At 45.0% G+C, this 22,666-nt stretch overlaps 1 protein-coding gene across 3 annotated transcripts in view; it reads right to left on the bottom strand.

Moving 5' to 3' along the window:
• Window positions 1–7,285: 7,285 nt before the first annotated feature.
• Window positions 7,286–22,666, bottom strand: part of LOC147526250 (DDB1- and CUL4-associated factor 12-like) — a 32,105-nt gene continuing 16,724 nt past the window's right edge. For 2 of the 3 annotated variants that reach the window (XM_086630166.1, XM_086630168.1), the window contains 6 exons: window positions 20,931–20,991; window positions 18,524–18,717; window positions 16,165–16,230; window positions 15,257–15,419; window positions 8,389–8,573; window positions 7,286–7,612 (listed from right to left, as the gene is read on the bottom strand). In XM_086630166.1, coding sequence (XP_086486292.1) covers window positions 7,454–7,612; window positions 8,389–8,573; window positions 15,257–15,419; window positions 16,165–16,230; window positions 18,524–18,717; window positions 20,931–20,991 — 828 coding nt within the window. In that variant the 3' untranslated portion in view covers window positions 7,286–7,453. Of the gene's footprint in view, window positions 7,613–8,388; window positions 8,574–15,256; window positions 15,438–16,155; window positions 16,231–18,523; window positions 18,718–20,930; window positions 20,992–22,666 lie in introns of all 3 variants that reach the window. The other variant, XM_086630165.1, reaches the window with a different exon arrangement.

The following is a 22,666-nucleotide window of genomic DNA, read 5'->3' as shown; positions in this document are numbered from 1 at the left end:
CCTGATGGGAACGGGTCAAGTATTTAGCAATCCGGCAGTACAAGCCCAATGGCATCCCCAAATTCTTGAGCAGGTCAAACAAATAGGGATGCAGGCCCTCATGCGCACCACAGAAATGGCGAAACCCCAAGCAAGGTACTCCACGATCAAACAAGGGGTCAAGGAGCCTTTCCTACAATTTGTAGAGAGATTACAAGGGGCAATAGAAAAACAAGTATATGACAGCAATCTACGGGCCCTGTTGACAAAACAACTGGCAAGGGATAATGCCAACACTGATTGCCGAAGAGTTATTGAAGTACTGCCAGGGGACCCCTCTCTAGAGGAAATGGTCATTGCGTGTGCTAAGGTCGGGTCTGTAGAGCATGGAATGACTGTACTAGCCACCACCTTGATGGCCTCATATAATAAGAAACTGAAGTGTTATAAATGTGGAAAGATGGGCCATTTTGCAAAAAACTGTAGATCAAGGGTTTACACCAACAGCCGGTCAAAAAATGACAACAGAAGAACTAAGAAATACGTGACATACAGCCCTAGCAAGCTCTTTGCGGGAGCAATACGGGAGCCGCAGGCCAGTCCAGAAAAGAGCCCTGAGGGAATGTTACGACAACCCTTTGAAGGAATGTTACGGCAACCGCAGGTTAACCATCAGGAAAAGCAGCCAGAACAGCCAGGGTGGATGTATCCGACATCATCAGAACAATGGATATATCCACCGCCGACTTGGTATGATAAAAAAATATAAGAATCACTTCCTCATGATCCTAGTCTTAAAGGTATCCGACACGGTGGCTGTACATGGGATTGGAATGTTAAGAACCCCTAAAGGTCATTAGATGTTTTTTCAAAAAAAGAGGGGGAATTGTTGCAGAAGTTTTCTGGCTGCTACATGGGCTACTACAATAGAAAGCACCTGTGCCTCGTCAGGACAGGTGCTGTGAGTCACGTTGGTCAGCCGGAGACCACGTGACTCATGGATGGTTAAAGGCGGGGCACTCCCAAGAGGGAGGGGGGCAGTTCCCTCCTGGAGACTGGAGTGGTAGGAGCCCCTGGAGAGCAGTGTCTTGAAGCTCTCTGTTAGAAGCCTTTGATTGCGGTATAGACCTTTGGAGCGAAACAAGACCTTCCGATATACGAGGGGAATCACAACAACCTTCTGGGTTGTGATTCCTGAAGAACGAGATACCAGCGGTCCGCGACACTCACCATGATCCTGGATTTCAATTCTGATACATAAACCAGTAGAAGGCAACAAAATCAAGTAAGAAAACCTGGCTTTTTCTCCTATTTCTCCTATCACTTATATTTGGACAGTTGGCATATCATCACCTTTCTCTGCCTCAATTTCTAACAGTAACTGGACCAAAAGTGACATATGACTAACCAGAAAATATTCTGAAACTTAATGTCTGCATTGCTACAAGCATTTAAAAACCACTGAAACAGGCTAGAAATTAAATTCTGGCCTAATTTGTTTGTGCGATTGCTGCACTATCTAGTTTGTTTCCAATTTGGGGGGGGGCTTTTCATACAGCAACAAAGATGTCTCCCTCCCCATGAGAGGTTATATTTGGCAAGAAAGCACCCTAAAAGCAGAATACACAGAAGCATGTGAGACTCGAGGAGTTTTACATCATTGCCCAGATTCTTCTGAGAATTGTCCAAAGCTTCCTATGCAGAAAATAGGGAGAAAAAGGGCACTTGCACTACCAGGCTTTAGGACCACACATTGAGGTACTTGGGGAAATCAGAGTCAGCAGAGGGACACTTTCCAGGGTTGCCAAGGTGACCTCTTCAGTAACCTAGAGACTCTGCTGACTCTGCAGAAAGATCAGCCTCCATGTTTAGAAGCTGGAGCTCAGTCCATACAAACACCCTTTTTTGCCCCCTCACCCAGGGGGGCTTCAATTAATAGATCAACATCAGAGCTAGGACTTCCAGACCAGTAGCTTTCCTTCAGCACTGGTGACACTAAGTGCCTAACTAGTAACTGTTGTTTCAGCAGAACTGGAGGACGGGCTCAAGTGTCTATCTTAAGAGAAGGGAAGAAGAAAAAAAAAAAAAAACAAAAAAAACTCAAACCAAACCCAAATAAAAAACCCGACTAGAACACATTCCCTGTGATAGAGTAACCTTACACAGTAGCTGGAAGAGTAATCCTAGAAATACATATCCTACCATACGTAACCAAGATTTGTTTTTCTCTGTATACTTCCACTTTTCAAAATCCCTAAAACAACCAAAGCAGTATGTTGCCATCACAGAACAACGCAAGCACCATTACAACATCTTTAAAAAATAATGAACAACTCTAAATAAAAATTGAGAGCTCCTTTGCTATCCCATGCTATATAGTCTGCTCCATTTCAGAGAAAAGCCTAAATAGAATCATAGAACCAAAGAATGGTTTGGGTTGGAAGGGACCTTCAAGATCATCCAGTTCCAACCCCCCTGCCATGGGCAGGGACACCCTCCACTACACCAGGTTGCCCAAAGCCTCATCCAACCTGGCCTTGAACACCTCCAGGGATGGGGCAGCCACAGCTTCTCTGGGCAACCTGTTCCACTGACTCACCACCCTCAGAGCGAAAAATTTCTTCCTTAGATCTAATCTAAATCTGCCCTCTTTCAGTTTAAAGCCATTGCCCCGTGTCCCGTCACTACACACCCTTGTCAAAAGTCCCTCTCCAGCTTTCCTGTAGCCCCTTCAGGTCCTGGAAGGCTGCTAGAAGATCACCTCGGAGCCTTCTCTTCTCCAGGCTGAACAGCCCCAACTCTTTCAGCCTGTCTCCATAGGAGAGGTGCTCCAGCCCTCAGATCATCTTTGTGGCCCTCCTCTGGACTCACTCCAGCAGCTCCATGTCCTTCTTGTGCTGGGGACTCCAGAGCTGAAGGCAGTGCTGCAGGGGGGGTCTCAGGAGAGCAGAGTAGAGGGGCAGAATCACCTCCCTCAACCTGCTGCCCACGCTGCTTTGGATGCAGCCCAGGACACGGTTGGCTTTCTGGGCTGCCAGCGCACGTTGCCGGCTCATGGTGAGCTTCTCCTCAACCAACACTCCCAAGTCCTTTTCCTCAGGGCTGCTCTCAATCTATTCTCCGCCCAGCCTGTACTTGTGCTTGGGATTGCCCCGACCCACATGTAGGACCTTGCGCTTGGCCTTGTTGAACTTCATGAGGTTCTCACAGGCCCACCTCTCCAGCCTGTCAAGGTCCCTCTGGGTGGCATCCCTTCCCTCCAGCATGTCCACCACACCACACAGCTTGGTGCCATCTTCAAACTTGCTGAGGGTGCACTCGATCCCACTGTCCATGTCACTGACAAAGATGTTAAACAGCACTGGTCCCAGTACTGACCCCTGAGGAACACCACTCATCACTGGTCTCCACTTGGACATTGAATCGTTGATTGCAACTCTTATGAGCGCGACCATCCAGCCAATTCCTGGTCCAAGTGGTCCATCCATCAAATCCATGTCTCTCCAGTTTAGAGACAAGGATGTCATGCAGGACAGTATCAAATGCTTTCCCTCAGGACCCACGGATGCACCTCATCAGGTCCCATGGACTTGTGCACCTTCAGGTTCTTTAGATGGTCTTGGACCTGATCTTCTCCTACAGTGGGCAGTTCTTCATTCTCCCAGTCCCTGCCTTTGCCTTCTGTGGCTTGGGCTGTGCAGCTGGAGCTTGTGCCAGTGAAGACTGAGGCAAAGAAGTCACTGAGTACCTCAGCCTTCTCCATATCCCGGGTAGCCAGGTCCCCCGTTTCCTTCTGGAGAGGGCCTACATTTTCCCTAGATCTCTTTTTATCACTGACATATCTATAGAAGTTTTTCTTGTTGCCCTTGATGTCCCTGGCCAGATTTAACTCTATCAGGGCTTTAGCTTTCCTAACCTGACCTCCCAGGGCTCGTGAACGTGAGGCTGCGCCTATCCATCTATAGAGGGCCTCATCCACTCGGTCCTCCTGGTCAGGTGTCCTGTAGCAGAACCCCACTACTGTGTCCCCTGTCCCTGCTCTCCCTTTAATCCTGACCCATAAGCTCTCAGTTGGCTCCTCATCCATCCCCAGGTGCAGCTCCATGCACTCTAGCTGGTCTTTGACATGGAGAGCAACTCCTCCTCCTCTTCTCCCCTGCCTGTCCTATCCTTCCTAAAGAGCCTGTACCCTTCTATTCTGACACTCCAGTCATAGGATTCATCCCACCACGTCTCCGTGATGCCAATAAGATCATATCCCAACAGGCACGCACACACTTCTAACTCCTCTTGCTTCTTCCCCATGCTGCGCGCATTAGCGTAGAGGCATTTAAGTTGGGCCCCAGATGAATCTGACTTCCTGGCTGGAGTGGCTGGAATTCCTTTCTGCTGTTCTTCAGGTGCTTCCAGCATATCTTGATCAAGCTTGGTATTACCCCCCTCCCCCTTCGAATCTAGTTTAAAGCCCTGTCAATGAGCCCCACTAGCTGTTGTGCAAAGACCCTCGTTCCCCTCTGAGAAAGGCAAGTCCCATCTGGTGTCAGTATGTCTGGTGCCGTGTGGCCCATCCCATTGTCATAAAAGCCAAAATTGTGGCGATGACACCAGCCACGGAGCCGCATATTAATCGACTGGATGCATTTGCTTCTTCCAGTGTCACTGTTTGCAACTGGAAGGAAGGAAGAAAAGACAACTTGTGCCCCAGATCCTCTTACCAGCTGTCCCAGGGCCCTGAAGTCTCTTGATCAACTGCGGACTCCGTGTTTGAGCTTCGTCACCACCCACGTGGAAGAGCAATAATGGGTAGTAGTTCATGGGCCGTACCAGGCTAGGGAGTTTCCTAGAATCATAGAATCGTCTGGTTGGAAGAGACCTTCAAGATCATCGAGTCCAGCCATTCACCCTGCACTGTCAGGGTCCCTAAACCATGTTGCTCAACACCAAATCTACACGGTTTTTAAACACCTCCAGGGATGGGGACTCCACCACCTCCCCGGGCAGCCTGTTCCAATACTTCACAACCCTCTTTGGAAAGAAATTCTTCCTGATATCCAACCTAAATTTCCCCTGGCGCAACTTGAGGCCATTCCCTCTCGTCCTGTCATTCATAACATGGGAGAAGAGACCGACCCCCATCTCCCTACAACTTCCTTTTCAGTTTCCTAGCAATGTCCTTAACACGGGCTCCAGGGAGGCAGTAAACTTCCCTCTGAGCAGGGTCATATTGGACCTTCTGCTCCCCTCAGATGGGAGTCGCCTATAACTAGTACCCTTCTCTTCTTCCCTGGGGAGGTGGTCTTGATACAATGAGTAGTCCTCTCTGACCCTGGTGACACCTCCACTGCAGATGGTCCCTCAGCCACATCATCCGTCGATGGGCCTTCCACCTCCAGAGCCTCATACCTCTTGCGCAGAGGCACCTGGAAAGGCGAGGTGGGCAAGGAAGGGGGTCGCCTGTCACCCTGAGCACAGACTTGCTCCCATTCATTGTTTTCCTTTAAGCTTCTGCCGTGTGGGGGGAGGATACAGAGTCCCCTTCGTCTTGGGGTTCTTTTTTTGGCTCTTCCTGTTGTTACTTCAGGTCAGGCAGAGCCAAGCACACAGCACTGTGAACTGATTCAATTTAAACAACCAACCCATAAGGGAAATAGAATTATGAAACACCGCAAAATCTGTTTGTGAAGCATCCATGTCGGTGCTGTGTGAGTAAATTATACTTCTGGGACAGGTGCACATCTGGGAGAGCTCTTCTCTTGCCAGGATGGGAGTGAACTGCATTCCTTGCAGGATTTCTATCCAAGTCTCCACTACCAACTGAAAATTAAGCCTGAGTGTCACTGCTTGGCATTACCAATGAAGATGAGTACAACGATGAGAGGGACCACAAGGACACATGCGGACTAGCTCTAGGCAGTCTGGCAGGAACTGTGTAAGAGACTAGAGCTATTCTACAGTGATGGCTGTGCTCTCCAGCAGAGACAGGAGAACAGAGCATGTCCCAGCCCTGTCTTTCTTCTCAGCTTCAGCCAAGTGTCCATTTGGCACCAAAGCAGTGAGGTACAGGCACATTCTGCTCCACCAGTGACAGGCATTCATCCCAGCAGATGAAAGAGGCATCAGTAACAAGCTGAGTTTGGTGCCTGCCAAAAGACTAGGAGGAGCACCCTGGAGTCCTGCATTTTAGCTGAGTATTAGATAAGAACATCACCCTGGAATGCACATGCTTCACAGCTGGACCTGAAGGGCATCAGACCTGTTCTCCCCACCCAGTCTCACACCAAGTTTGAGAGTTTGAATGCAGAAGGCAGCAGGGGATTTCAGGCAAGACTGAGCATCTCCTATAGCAAGCACGATGACAGCAGATGCTAGCACAACATGAGCTAACAGTAAGTTAACGTTGCTGCATGGAAAGCTTCTAGCTTGCATTAGAAAAGTCCAAGATGCACTCTTTAACTATGGAGAAAAAAAAACACAACAGTTTGTTTATTCCACTGGCTTATTAGAGGAGATGGCCAACCAGAACAGCTAAAATGGGAAAAACTTCCACAACTTGGGACAAAAAAGGTCCTGGGTTTTAGGCAGTTTATGAAGAACCCATGAGCTACTGCAGCAGCATTGCAAGGAACCTTGGATTATTTGGAAAATGGATAGATTTAGTTAATTTTGAATGACAAGAACACTCATGTCACTAGCCCCCATTTCCTCTCAGCACCTCTGCAGGACCTCAATGTAATGTCACCTTGCAATAGCCACACTGCAAAACAGCCTACACAAAGTCCAGTTGTGCAAGCTGATACCTGGGACAGGCAGATAAGGAACTACAATTCAAATAAGTGCACTTTTGAGAACTCCTGCACTTCTGCAGTTTGGGCATGATGGGCAATAATCCTGGGGAATCTGTCCCTGGGCTCCAATGAGTATAGTTTAAAATTACCATATTCTTCTATGTATAAACGGTGTCATTAGACTTGTACTTTTAAAAAATAAAATCAACCCAGGCCAGGCTCTGCAGATAAAGTAGTAGCTTATCTCCTATAAATATTTTAATATTTTTTAATTACAAGCAGTCCTCACTCCAGGTAACGTAACTGACACAAAATATCTCTACACACACAGCCCCTAGACTTTCACAGAAAGCCCAGGAGCAACCACTCTATAAGAAAGGAATCCTACCTCACAGCAAAGTAGGGGAGGGAGCACAATGGCCAAGATGGCCTAAATGCAAGGGAAGAGTCAACTGGAGTAAATACAATTTAAAAAAAAAAAAAGGATTTAAAAAAAACCTTCATATAAAGGATGAAGGTTAAAAAAAATGGTTCAGAAAGATGTACAAGATTGTTGAAGACCAACAGAAAACTCTGCCAAAACATAACTTGCATTTAAATCAGAAATCAATGGTATCACACAATTTTGTTGTTAAAAATAGGGAAAAGTGGAAATCTGTGTGAAGATCAGCATTTAGAAAGAGTTATCATTAGCTCCAGAGACCAGCGTAATTCCCATGAAGTCCTGATGGAAGGGGGCCTCCTGCCACAAAGAGTTTCGTTCCAGATGAGTCATAGCAGTGGGTGTAAACAGCATTTGGGAAGAAATTTATGTCAGAAAAATAATTCCTCCAAGTTTCATCATGATTCTGTTAAAGGAAAGTTTAGATTGTTATTGTTGCCAAACAACCCCAAAACCTTGTTGCATGATAGTAGAAGGTAGCTTCCAGAGTGTAAAAAAGGAATATTTTCTGTTAATACTCCCTGAAGCTTCAGGCAGATCAATTTGAAGATACCAGAGTTGTCCTGAAGCTTTTTCTGAGATCATTTGGGCCAAATATTAGTGGAGGGAATGTGAAGGGTATGGAAGATATCAAGTTTCATTAGTTTTTAAAGTTACATCACAATGATACAAAAGATAAAGAGAAGTCAGACAAAGCCATTAACTGCTTTATGATAAAATACAGAAAACTGAACTTGAGCACCTGCCATGGCATTACCTCAGGAAACCAGAGTTTCTAAAATTGCACACAACTAAATTAAGTCTCTCTTACTTTGAGTACCATGTAATAGCAACATGTTTTTAAAGAAAATGTATTTTGTGTTTGAGGACCTGAAAACTAGAAGTTAGATAACCTTTGAAAACATAAAGATATAAAGTCTAGTTAATATACGAATCAGCACATAAGAAAAGTAGTCAGTATGCCCTACACTCAAGCAATCAACCATTCAATACCCTTTCAAAAAGCTTTTGTAGAAAGCAATTCTGCAGCATTTCTTGCTTTTCATAATTACAGTTATCAATTATATGATCACTGTTTTACTGGGATGTATTTCATATAACAGCTCCCATTACTAAAAAAAGAACCAGTTTGAGCCCTACAGCACTCCTGTGTAGAGTCTCTTACAGCTACAGGCTACTTACCAGCCAGCCTTTCCCAGTAGTCAACTTGAAAATCTCACTTCCTCCTAATTTCTGCTTCTGTCCATAGCAGGCATATGAAGGCTTTTCATCCAGGAACCTCTGGGCTCTGATATCATAAAACAACAAGGAACCTTGTCCCGTTCCCACTGTGATGATGTGCTCATAAAAGCTCACCGATCGAATACCTGTCAAACACAGAAGGGACATAAAACACAATAAGGAAGACAGAAGCTTTGGTTCTGCAGTGCTGCTACTTTATGTTTAATGTTTTATTTAAAAGGAACTAGCTACTAGTATTCTCCACAATGGATAAGTTTCCCTACTGCTATGGAGCAGTGCAGATAAATCCCATTGATACTATTGAAACAGCAGCTTCAATTACAAATTCACAAGCCCTGGTCCTCATGGCGGACTTCAACCACTCCGATATCTGTTAGGGGGACAACACAGCAGGGCATAGGCAATCCAGGAGATTCCTGGAATGCATGGATGGTAACTTCCTTCTCCAAGTGACAGAGGAACCAACGAGGAGATGCGCTTTGCTGGACCTTGTTCTCACCAACAAAGAGGGGCTGGTGGGGAATGTGATGCTCAAGGACAGCCTTGGCTGCAGTGACCATGAAACGGTGGAGTTCAAGATTCTTAGGGAAGCAAGGAGGGTGCACAGCAGGCTCACTACCCTGGATTTCAGGAGAGCAGACTTTGGCCTCTTCAGGGATCTCCTTGGTAGAGTACAATGGGATGAGGCCCTGGAGGGAAGAGGGGCACAAGAAAGCTGGTTAATATTCAAGGATCACCTCCTCCAAGCTCAGGAGTGGTGCATCCCAAAAAGAAAAAGTCAGGCAGGAACACCAGGAGGCCTGCATGGATGAACAAGGAGCTCCTGGACCAACTCGGACACAAAAAGAAGGCCTACAGAGGGTGGAAGCAAGGACAGGTAGCCTGGGAAGAATACAGAGCGATTGTCCGAGCAACCAGAGATCAGGTCAGGAAAGCTAAAGCCTGGATAGAGTTAAATCTGGCCAGGGACATCAAGGGCAACAAGAAAAACTTCTATAGATATGTCAGTGATAAAAAGAGGTCTAGGGAAAACGTAGGCCCTCTCCAGAAGGAAACAGGGGACCTGGCTACCCGGGATATGGAGAAGGCTGAGGTTCTCAATGATTTCTTTGCCTCAGTCTTCACTGGCAAGAGCTCCAGCTGCACAGCCCAAGTCACAGAAGGCAAAGGCAGGGACTGGGAGAATGAAGAACCGCTCACTGTGGGAGATCAGGTCCGAGACCATCTAAAGAACCTGAAGGTGCACAAGTCCATGGGACCTGACAAGGTGCATCCATGGGTCCTGAGGGAACTGGCAGATGAAGTTGCTAAGCCACTATCCATCATATTTCATAAGTCATGACAGTCTGGTGAAGTTCCCACTGACTGGAAAAGGGGAAACATAGCCCCCATCTTTAAAAAGGGGAAAAAAGAAGACCCGGGGAACTACAGGCCAGTCAGTCTCACCTCTGTGCCCAGCAAGATCATGGAGGAGATCCTCCTGGCGACTATGCCAGGCTTCACTAAGGGCAAATCCTGCCTGACAAATGTGGTGGCCTTCTATGATGGGGTTACAGCGTTGGTGGATAAGGGAAGAGCAACTGACATCGTCTACCTGAACGTGTGCAAAGCATTTGATACTGTCCCACACGACATCCTTGTCTCTAAACAGGAACAACACGGATTTGACGGATGGACTACTCGGTGGATAAGGAATTGGATGGATGGTCAATGGATGGAGGGAAGGGATGCCACCCAGAGGGATCTTGACAGGCTGGAGAGGTGGGCCTGTGAGAACCTCATGAAGTTCAACAAGGCCAAGTGTAAGGTCCTGCACGTGGGTCGGGGCAATCCTAAGCACAAGTACAGGCTGGGCAGAGAATGGATTGAGAGCAGCCCTGAGGAGAAGGACTTGGGGGTGTTGGTTGAGGAGAAGCTCACCATGAGCTGGCAGTGTGTGCTGGCAGCCCAGAAAGTCAACCGTGTCCTGGGCTGCATCCAAAGCAGCGTGGGCAGCAGGTCAAGGGAGGGGATTCTGCCCCTCTGCTCTCGTGAGACCTCCCCTGCAGTGCCGCATTCAGCTCTGGGGCCCCCAACACCAGAAGGACATGGAGCTGCTGGAGCAGGTCCAGAGGAGGCCACAAAGATGATCTGAGGGCTGGAACACCTCTGCTATAGAGACAGGCTGTGAGAGTTGGGGCTGTTCAGCCTGGAGAAGAGAAGGCTCCAGGGTGATCTTACTGCAGTCTTCCAGTACTTAGATTAGATATAAGGAAGAAATTTTTGATAATGAGGGTGGTGAGGCACTGGACCAGGTTCTTCAGAGAAGCTGTGGCTGCCCCATCCCTTGAAGTGTTCAAGGCCAAGTTGGATGAGGCTTTGGGCAACCTGGTGTAGTGGAGGGTGTCCCTGCCCATGGCAGGAGGGTTGGAACTAGATGATCTTTGACGTCCCTTCCAACCCAAACCATTCTGATTCTGTATACTACTTCCCTTCTTTGAGGCTATCAGCTACACTGATGGTGCACAGTAAGAAGCTTCCTTCTCAGCAGGCCCCAGCTCTGCTAGATAAGCAAAGATTATAAGCCATTTAGGATCAATTGCACCTTTGTGCTCTCTGCCACGAGCCTCTAAGTGAATACACCATCAGCAAGCACATGGCAGTAGACAGAGGAAAGAATGTCACATTGGTTTCCTCCATGAGCTCACACTCTAACTACCTGCCATGCTGCAATAAGTGACTACATGAGAAAAATTACTGTCCCAGCTGCCACCAAGCCTATTTTGCTGATCAAGAGGCTAATTACAGGCAAGTATAATCATAATAATCACTAGTCCCTTTGATGCTGAGATCAGGCTCTTCAATAATTTTGAAGCTATCTCTGCTCCAATATTCTCACAGAAGCACACCTTATTCTTTGTAGCTGGCACTTTTAGCATTTCACCCAGCAACGAAAACAGACAAAGAATCCTACAACCCAAGCACCACCATATTACACCAGCACATGGGAAGCTACAAGTTTCCACTCCGAGCAAAACATTCTAGCACAATTCAGTTATGCCATTTAGATTGAGTAAAAGAGTACATTTTGTTTTCACTAAATCTGAAGCCTCAGTTAAACAAGGATCCCTTGGAAGTAGCCTTGGGGAAATTCTGTATGCAAATTTTAAATTCCTACAAAACATCCTGTCATCTCATCTCTATTGTGCAAAAGGTTTGTTCTGTGTAAGCGCTGTACCCTAAACAACTCTTCTATGCAGATTAAACCTCACCACCTCTATGCTTTTCCTTCCTGCACAACATGATGCCAGGTTATAAACTCTTTAAAGTACCACTAAATTACAACCTAAACAAGCATTCAAACAGGAGGGGAAAAGAATGAGCTATGCAAGCTACATCCACTTGCCAACTGCTGTCACCATATCAAGTGGGAATGAACATCACAAAACTTGTAACACAGAATGGTTTGGGCTGGAAAAGACCTTAAAGATCATCAAGTTTCAACCCCTCTGAGGAACACCACTCAGCACTGGTCTCCACTTAGACATAGAGCTGTTGATGACAACTCTATGAGTGCGACCATCCAGCCAATTCCTTATCCATCCATCAAATCCATGTCTCTCCAATTTACTGGAAGACTGGAAGGAGAGAAGAAAAAAATAACCTGTGCTCCAGGTTCCCTCACCAACCGTCCCATGGCCTTGAAGCCTCTCTTGATCACCCTTGGACTTCGTGTTGCAGCTTCATCTCCACCCATGTGGAAGAGCAATAACGGGTAGTAGTCCGTGGGCTGTACCAGGCTAGGGAGTTTCCTAGCAATGTCCTTAACACGGGCTCCAGGGAGGCAGCAAACTTGCCTCCAAGCAGGGTCAGTCTGGCATATTGGACCTTCTGTCCCCTTCAGATGGGAGTCGCCTATAACTAGTACCCTTCTTTTCTTCCCTGTGGAGGCGGTCTTGATACAATGAGTAGTCCTCTCTGACCCTGGCAACGCCTCCACTGCAGATGGTCCCTCAGCCACATCATCCGTCGATGGGCCTTCCACCTCCAGAGCCTCATACCTCTTGCGCAGAGGCACCTGGAAAGGCGAGGTGGGCAAGGAAGGGGGTCGCCTGTCACCCTGAGCACAGACTTGCTCCCATTCATTGTTTTCTTTTAAGCTTCTGCCGTGTGGGGGGAGGATACAGAGTCCCCTTCGTCTTGGGGTTCTTTCTGTGGTTCTTCTTGTTGCTGTCTCAGGATGGGCAGCACCTGACACCACCCATCTACCTCTCTCTCAGACTCCTTGATTCTCCTTAACCTTTCTACTTCCTCTCTCAGCTCTGCAACCATGCTGAGCAGATCACCCACCTGGTCGCACCTCACACAGCTGTTCTCACCACTGCCTTCCCTTACCAGGGAAAGGCTCTGGCACTCCCTGCAGCCTGAGACCTGGACAGCTGCATGGTTTCGTGGGAGCTCTGTCTGCACTGCCACATCCCTTCTGCTGGGTGCAGAGGACTGCACCTTCCGCCGAGTGGCTACCATGGCTGAGCTGCTTCTGAGCTGGTGACAGCCACCAACTAAACTCACCTCTCGAGCAGGCAGCCTGACTGCGCCCTTCCTCACCAACTGCCGCGCCACACCACACCCTCTTTGCCCGCTCCTGGTCGCTCGCTCTCCCTGGGATGTTTTTAGTAAGGGTGGGCGGGACCGCCGTTGCTCTGGCAACGCCCAGGCCATGTCAGCGTCTCCCGCGAGAGCTGCCGGCTCCTGGGGGGTCTCTTCACTCCCCTGGCATTTCCTGGCTTTTTCGAGAAAAGCCCGTGTGTGCCGAGATCTGCCGCTCCGCAGCGGGTCGGGCCGGCTCTGGAGCAGCTCCCTTCGGCAACTGACAGTCTGGGCTACCTGCTGTAGGCGGCCCTGCTTGAGTAGAGGGAGACAAGATGATCTCCAGAGGTCCCTGCCAACCTCAGACAGTCTGTGATTAAGTGAAGTAAAAAGGGAATGAAGTCTACTGCAGCTTTTCTGTTATAGGAATGTCCTACACAAAGAATACGCAGTCTGTGCTGTGCAAGCTCTGTCCACTACATTAACATTGCTGTCTTCAGGATATAAAGTCAAGGGCACATGACATTGCACTGCATGCCAGCCAAGCAGAAAGCAGTTGCTCTCGCAGATCAAGAACTGGAGTCCAGGGCCTGCACTTCCCTGTACAGCTGCTAAGAAAAGCAACACTTACAAGATGCACTAAAAAGTATTAGCTGCCTTATGCAGAGCAAATAGGGTTACACTGGGTAAAAACTAACCCCAGTTCCAGTCTTACTAAGCGACAACCTTTCTTTGACCTGCTTTTGTATACAACACTAATGATCTGAAGTTAATATGGACTTACCACATTCAGTAGGTGCATTTGGAAGCTGAAAGCACATTCAGGTAACACTTCAAAGCACTTAAAAGTCAATTCAGATTTTAATCCACAAGTCAATAAACAGCCTACTTTCTAGAGGTGCTGCACTGCTCCAAGTCCCAGTGAGATCAATAGAAAGTTGAAACACTTGGTATCTTGGCAATTAATATTACTTAAGTGCTTCCACCACCATGCAAAAGAAAAAGATCTGCCTACTATGCAGAACAGAAAACAGCATTGAACAAAGGCTTTTTCCAGACATGAACTAGTGCCCCAGAGATACTACCTACACATAGATCATCCTCTCAGCAGGTATGATCACATACTCAAGGCAGAAGCTTTCAACCACCAGCCACCACTGGGCACCACACCCCAGCATCTCGGTATTTCTTCCCTATGATAATGAAGGGTGACAGCGTCAGGACCTCCACAGAGCCCTCACTAACAGTGGGTCAGGACAAGGGCTGTTGCTGGTAAGATGTTCAGGCAACAACACAAGCTGGTGACCTTTTCTCATATTATAGAAACTTCTCCCATATCTGAAAGAAGCAGACCCTGACATTTATCTAGACAGCACCGCTCAAACTCCAGTAACCATATAAATAAAGCTTTCCTAATCCTTGCCTACATGCATTCTCTCTTTTGATAACTTGCCCAATGAAAAGATGAATACCTAGAGTCAAGCTAAATAAGGACTGCAACTTATTAGTCTGGAATTAATATGGTTTAAAACAGGCATCACAGCACAGTGCTTTCTTATGCTTGAAAATAAAGGGTACGTGAAGAAGCTTATGGGACCATGCACCCTGCAAGCCTTTACGCTTGGCCCTGGTGTAAGGTTCAATTGGACATACTGCATCCATATCAAAAGGAAAACAGCACTCAAATCTGCAAAATTTTTTTTTTTTTTTTTTTTTTTAAGAGTGAGCTTTTGCATATTTAAAGCAAATAAATACACATTGAAAATTAAGAGTCTCACTCATGGCTTTAAATTACAAAGCAAGCATTCACTCACAGCACAGACTTCCAATATGAAAGCACAGAGCAGACAACATGCTTTTTTAACATTCCCAGAGAAAAATGCAAGAATAGACAGTATTAGTGGTACGAAGACTGGATTTGCTTTGAGATGAAGTAAAACAGAATAAGACAGTAAAATGCACACTTTTAAAAGTTCAGTAATATCTGGACAGCGTAAAATTTAGTTAATCATAAAAGCATTAATGTTTTCTATCATTAGATTTCAGAGTTGCTTTTAAGTTTGGTTTATTGGTTGCTCAAGGAATACTGTCATAAAGACAAAATCTATATAGACTAAATCATTAATAGTGCACATCACATGAAAAACCCTTCCTGTTTATTAAAAGCTTATCTTACTGCAGTCTTAATAGCTACTTCTGCAAGCAAACCATTTGAAGCAGCCTTTGACAAGTTTCTTACCACTGCCTCGTTCTTTGGAACAGACGGATTTAACATTGTAAGAAGGCTGCCTGGGATCCAGGAAGGAGACATGTGCCTGTGATCCTACTGCATACACTGACCACTCCTGACCATAAGCCAAACACACGTTCTCCCTGCAGTATGGCAACTTTGTGGAAAGTAACTGGAAACAGAGGAAAGACAAATCAACACATTATGAGAAAAAGAGCAAAACGTTAATAGAACAATTCTGTAAGCTATGTTCAAGGAAGTTGCAGTGAAAAAAAACCCAAACAAAACACAGCTAAATAATAAGTTTGGCACAACAATATAACTTAATGAGAAAAGCAACAACCTGACACAGAGGAAAAAAAAAAAAAACAAACCAAACCAAAACAAACCTGAAGGAAATTGGATGCCTTATCTGAACCAAACCGAGATGGTGAAGGCTGAAGTCAAGTATTATGCAAAGAACAACGGACATTTTGGTAAATTGTTTTACATCTTTCTAAGCTGCTGTTATTTCTTCAGCAGGTGTACACAGACATCAGCTTTCAGCTGAAAAAGCTTATCTCATACACTAGCATAGATATTTCCAGGTTTGATCTGCAATTACACTTAAATAAGCGCAACTTCCTTTATGAACACTGCTAATCAAGTATCCATCATACTCTATGGAATGGCTCACTTCAGCTCACCCAGAACTAGCAGAAAGTTAAGAACATCTCCCACTCTCCAAAATAAGGGGAGAGTGGGGAGTTTCTCTCCCCAAGTTCTAATTTTTAGGACATTTCATTTTATATAAAGCTTTTAAGTGTTTTACAAACACTGCTGCTCTTTCTCCAAGCATTTAAAGGAGATGAAGAATAGTGAACAGCCTTAATCGCTAGGCAATTTTTGAAATTTTACACTAACAAACAAAAAAGCACCTTTGATAGTGTGTGCTCTGCTTTCCAAAGATGAAAATACCCATCTAGGGACACAGCTCCCAGTTCCTATTAAAAAAAAAAGGTAAGAGTTAGTTTCTGTATTATAGATGTCTGTCATGGTTTGATGTGGAGGGGGTGGGGGTTCTGGTGGCAGGAGAGGGGTTTTGCGACCTCCCTGGTTTTGGAACGGGATTAGGCTTAGTTCTGGCCACCAGATCAAACTGCCATCCCCCTCGGGGTTGAGCCAATCAGCGCCTCTGTGAATTGCCCTATTTAAGTCAGGACAAGGGAACCGGAAAAGGTGCTTTGCCCAGGAGCGAGGAGAGAAGGGAGGAGGGCACTGCCCCCGCTCCCTGGCTCCCGGCCGGGCAGCTGCCTGCGTCGGGCCGGCGCCGCCCACGGAGAATGGCGGCGGCGGAGCCAGCTGGGGAACTCGGGGGCACCCCACTCCCGGGGTGCCCACTGGGCTGAGTTCACCTGGAGAGGACTGAGATCTGAGAGAAACAGCTGCATCGACACCAGGTCAGTGAGGATGGAGCAGGAGGAGGTGCCGGAGCCGAGTTTCCCCTGCGGCTGATGGTGAGATAGCAGGCGGCCCCCCTGCAACCAGGACGGCCTCGGTGGAGCAGAGACCCACTCGCAGCCCGTGGGGAGAAGATGCCTGAGCCTGAGGATGGTCGTGTTGGGGTGCACGACAAGGCAGAGAGGCATCTGGAGTCTGCGTGACGACCCACGCCGGAGCGAGTGGCTACAGCTCCCTAAGTACCCGAGACTGTGGTAAAGCCCACACCGGAGCAATCTGTGGGGTTTCCAGTGGGCTGGACTCACGCTGGAGAAGTTTGTGGATTTTTCCTCGTGGGTAGGGGATCCACTGGAGCAGGGGAAAAGGGTGTAAGGACTCCTCCTCCTTTAAGAAAGAAGCAGCAGTAACAGCACGGAATGAACTGACCTGCACTCCCCCAGTCCCTGCCCCCTGTGCTGCTGGGGGGAGGAGGTAGAGCCGGGAGGAAAAGGAAGTGGGGGGGGGAAGGTGTCGGTTTTAAGATCTGGTTTTGTTTCTTTCTGTCCTCTCGAGTAACCGGTTTTGTTTCCCTTTGTCCTTCTAAGTAATCATTAATAAACTGTTTTGCTTTGAGAAAGCCCTGTCTGTTTTGCCCAGGACCATGGTTGGTGGGTGCTCCCTCTGTTCTTGTCTCAACCCTCAGTCCCTTTGTTTTTTTTTCTCTCCTCTCTACTTTACTGGAGAAGGAGAGACTGTGTGAGTTTTAGTTGCTGGATCAGCCTAAAACCACGACAATGTCCTTACAAATTCACACTCTCTACTAGACATGCACATACTCCAGATTGAACTCATCCATAATCCTGTATGTGCTTATCAAGATAAAATTTTCATTTTATATCAATCTTGATAGAACGCAATATAGTACAAAGGTGTCAGAATAAGAATTAATAAAACAGTAAATAACCAAAAATAACTTTCAAAAGTATAGATCTTGTTAGACAATCAAATAATGAGTTATTAGACAGCACAAGCTGGGGTTGGCAATTCTCTACAGTAGTTCCCACACCGATTCTGACCCTTAAGTAAACATTTCTTTCCAGGCACTACTCTACTGAAAAAGCTATACAAAATCTCCATCATAGAGGAGTAATTAACAGCTATAGAGAAAAATAAAGCCTGCAGGAGCACCGTGCTTCTGATAGCAAACCCACCTTTGCTTCAGACCTTCTCTGTTCTTTGAGGGCAGAAAGAAAAGTAGTGGGGGATGAATTGCTACTCCCACTTGCCTCAGTACAATTCATCTCTAGTAATAACAAGAGATCAGCATGAGGGAGAATCATGATTTAGCCCAGGAGGTTAACATTTACTGTTTGTCAAACGCCAACAAAATAACACCAAAGCAAGCACTGGTGCCTGCCCTATGTGTCAGACACTCCACTTGCTGAGCAATCCAGTAACAATTCAGTCATCAAAACAACAACTGACTGAATGTTAGCTGGTCTTCATGAAAGGTGAAGGAAAGCAGCAAGAGCACTCGAGAGTGGGATTCAAGCTGCAAGAGGTGTTTTGGTGCTTTATCTGCCTCCTTTGGGGTGCAAGTCTAAAGTCAAACCCACAGGAAGACTGTTCCTTCTGAAAACATATGATTTTTTTTCTTCTACTAGACTTCTCCAAGCACTTGGGGCAGAAGCAGACATAGCAGATAAAGACCATCTCATGAGAAAGATGCAAAAGGATCAGAGGAAAAAAGATAATTAGGTTGCATCTCCAGTATATTAGATTTAGATTACTCTTTTCTTTTTCTAATACATATGGACAGTTTTAGGACTTCTCAACTGTCTTGCTTATCTTACTGACCTTGTTCTTATTGTTGAAAGCCAATGCTCGGACTTTGCAGTTGTCAGGATTGGTGTTCTCCTTGGGAATATCCTTTAGAGCCCTGTGTGTTATGTGGGCATAGACAGGAACTTGAGAGAGATTATGCCTGGCATCGCTTTTGGACAACACATCCTCTGTGACCTCCCAGAGACCCATTGAACCATCCCGGGAACCTGAATAAATAGTCCATAACAGCATTTCATATATACATAATTCCCCTTTTTAAAAAAGGAACTGCAATAAACAATAGGGTCTGAAAGAAAGGATACTATTACTATTAATTTAATCTATCTGAAGGCACTGTTAGTGCCTATATATTAGTTATTATTAACAAAACCATGATTTTACTGAGCTGTAAAGTTCATAACATTGTGAACTCACTGTCAATTGGTTAGTCTACATGGTTTCCAAGCAGCTAGATCACCTCATCTGTTTTCAAACTTATTAGGATGCATTAAAAAAAAAAAAAAATCACAATCCTGTACAACAATCACCATTAGAGATTCACACATAGAATAAACTCAGATGCGACCGAATAGCCTACATGTTCAGCCTGGCTTACCAAGGCTGAGATTGACAGTCTGTTAAGTCAATATAAAAACCTCCAAGAAAACTCAGTTGAGTTTACATCAATTTTGGATCATTTGATTTCTGCCAGTATGCTTATGGATATGTATACACACATTTGAGAACTGAACAGAAACAACTATTTCAAACCACAATTTGTACCAATTTGTATCAAATTTATTTTTAAAATGATTTTTTTTTAAACCCATGCAACCTCTTGTTTAAAGAATGTAACACAGGAACTGAGGCTGAACAAGCAAGAACTCATTTTATTTTTCTACTGAATTTGAAGATATTAATCCAAAATATGAATCAATAACAACACCAGATGAAGAAAGCTGAATGTCTTTGGTTCATAGATGAACACAGGCTTAATCCAAGGTCCTATACCCATTCCTTCTGGTGCTTAGGCAACTCACTTCCATCTAAGTCAGCTCTGACAGATTTGACACGTACCTCAATTTCTTCCCTACACAATGCGACTTAATGTTTCGAGTTTTTTTAATGCAGATATTTGGGTTGGAAAGTTGCAAGGATCAACTTTTATATTAAATTCAAAATCAAGCTCCAAGATTAATTTTTGTTTTTTGAAAAAAAAATATTACTGAACTAACAATTCAAATATTTGATTTTTATATGAGACTGTTACGATTTTGTCACCTGCAGTTTGACCCCTCCTGGTACAGAATACTACATCCTGTTAACACAGAAAGACAGAAAAACTACTACATTAATGCAACAGCATTAGTATTGATGCCTTTACCCAAATTAAGTAATACTTTATGAAGTTACACTGATTATCCAACTAGTTACTAAAAAGTCAGTAACTGATCTTCTTTATTACAGTCTTCTGTATTAACTGCCATAATATGTGTGCATATATACACACACATACAACTTCACTGATAACTTGATAAGACAAACTGAGTTTTCATTAATCAGTCTTTCATAGGATTTCAAGAAATCAATACTGCTGTGCTGTATTCCAAAGTTATTAACTAATAACCAACACCTTTCTTGAAATTAGTCATAGACTGGTTTAGGTTGGATGGGATCTTCAAGATCATCTAGTCCAATCCCCCTGCCATGGGCAGGGACGTGCTACGGAGCATTTGCTGCAGTGCTGTGAAAGGTCCTTACCAGACATACAGGGCTGTGGTGCAAGCAGCTTGCACTGACACACACAACAGGAGAGTTCCCATTTCACTGATTTTGTCACTCACTTTATTTCTCAATGTTATAATTCCTCTCAACTCCAAATGAAAGCTAACATTCTGTTGTGAGTTTCTGTTGTTTGTTATTACAGAGCTGTTCAGATGTAAGAAGCAGATAGAACTACAGTTTTAAAAGACTTAATTGCCACAAGGTATTTGTGTGGTCAGAAGATAAACAATAGCCAGGCTGTTTCTTCCAACTTCAGAAAAAATGTTTTCTTTGAATATTCTCTTTTGCTTTCTGAAGAGTCACCATTATATCTAAACCCAGATTGTATACAAAAAGCTCAACACTAGATGATGAAAGGTTTTCTTCTTCTTGTGTGGAATCCTTCCCTTTAACTCACTGTGTTTAGACACTCTCTCATGGCAATACCTACTGTAAAGACAGTAGTATTCCCTCTAACACTAGAAAAAAAAATCTAGACCAGGACCCTACAAATAAAACAAAGCAAAGCACTGTACTAAGACCAAGAATGGTTTAAATAGGCAAAGTAGTTCCAAGTGGTTTCAAATGCCTTGATAAAGGTGCTTCCCTAAGACCTATTAAGTGCTGTACATCAGTATAAAATTCTGGGGGAGAATAAAATAAAATTTGACTTTACCAGAAACAGCCATAGTATCACTGATCCATGCAATTGAAAATATCCAGTCCTTATGTCCATCCTAAAAGAAAAAAAAAAAAAAGACAGATTTTCTGTGCCATTATATTCTAGAGTGGTCTCAAAGCAGAGAAGTATTCTTCACTTTGACTTTTCTTTTTTTTTTTTTTTTAGTACAAACTCAGGACAGACCTATATTAAAAACATACAGATAAGATTCCAGTATCAAGATGGAGCAGTTTAAGTATCTAACAGTAATTTTGACTTCTTTTTTTGTTTTTGAAGTGTATAATTATGAGAACAATTAGGTGATGGAAAAACAGGTCTCTGACCAAGGACAAACTGATCTCAACTCTAAGGTCTTGGATTTCCCATTTTGAAAGTAGTGTTCTTAACTTCTGTAAAGTAGCTACATACTTTTATTTCCTCAAATGCACATCTCTAATATAAAAAAGTAACCAAAGCATTATGTTTACAATGTATGACCTACAGATTAATTTTTCAAGACTATTACTTCAAGAATCTTTTCTTTAGCAGGTGAGAAACTTGTGAGGGGGGAAAAAAGACCATAAGGCTCTAGTTCTGTTTGAAAAGCTGCAGAGTCACAGCAGCACACAAATGAATAACAAGTCATACAAATCTTCAGAATCAAGCATTTCAGCAGTTGGTTATCTACTACTGCAGAAACTCTGACCTGACCTCTTCTGTTGTAGTTAACATCTACATGAAGTCCTGAATCAAAAAAAAAAAAAAGAAATTAGAGAACCATGCTTACAGGACATCACTACACTAATTTCAGTCTTTTTCTTTTTAAGACAGGCTATTTTAAAAAGGCATCATGATGTTCCAAAAATACATGCAGTACCAGAGTCTATCAAACTGCCATAAACCACTGGGTTAGAAATAATACTCAAAGCCAAGTTCCACCTCAGTAATAATACATACATAAGCTGCACTGGAGAAGGGGAAAATCTGAACAACTTGTATCATCTTCTCAATTTCTCTAAAGAGCTTTTTCACCATAACTAGTTTCAAAGGTCATCACAGAATTACAGAATGGTTTGGGTTGGAAGGGACCTCAAAGATCATCCAGTTCCAACCCCCCTGCCATGGGCAGGGACACCCTCCACTACACCAGGTTGCCCAAAGCCTCATCCAACCTGGCCTTGAACACTTCCAGGGATGGGGCAGCCACAACTTCTCTGGGCAACCTGTTCCACTGCCTCACCACCCTTAGAGGGAAGAAATCCTTCCTTAGTTCTTGTCTAAATCTCCCCTCTTTCAGTTTAAAGCCATTGCTCCTTGTCCTATCACTATATGCCCTTAGAAAAAGTCCCTCTCCAGCTTTCCTGTAGGCCCCCTTTAGGTACTGGAAGGCTGCAATAAGATCACTCCGGAGCCTTCTCTCCTCCAGGCTGAACAGCCCCAACTCTCTCAGCCTGTCTTCATAGGAGAGGTGCTCCAGCCCTTGGATCATCTTTGTGGCCTCCTCTGGACCTGCTCCAGCAGCTCCATGTCCTTCTTGTGCTGGGGGCCCCAGAGCTGAAGGCAGTGCTGCGGGGGAGGTCTCAGGAGAGCAGAGCAGAGGGGCAGAATCCCCTCCCTCAACCTGCTGCCCACACTGCTTTGGATGTAGCCCAGGACACGGTTGGCTTTCTGGGCTGCCAGCACACACTGCTGGCTCATGGTGAGCTTCTCCTCAACCAACACCCCCAAGTCCTTCTCCTCAGGGCTGCTCT

The sequence above is a fragment of the Tauraco erythrolophus genome, chromosome W (assembly GCF_009769465.1).
Source record: "Tauraco erythrolophus isolate bTauEry1 chromosome W, bTauEry1.pri, whole genome shotgun sequence".
Taxonomy (NCBI): domain Eukaryota; kingdom Metazoa; phylum Chordata; class Aves; order Musophagiformes; family Musophagidae; genus Tauraco; species Tauraco erythrolophus.
Note: the sequence above shows the minus strand (reverse complement) of the source record. Positions and strands in the feature narration are given on the sequence as shown.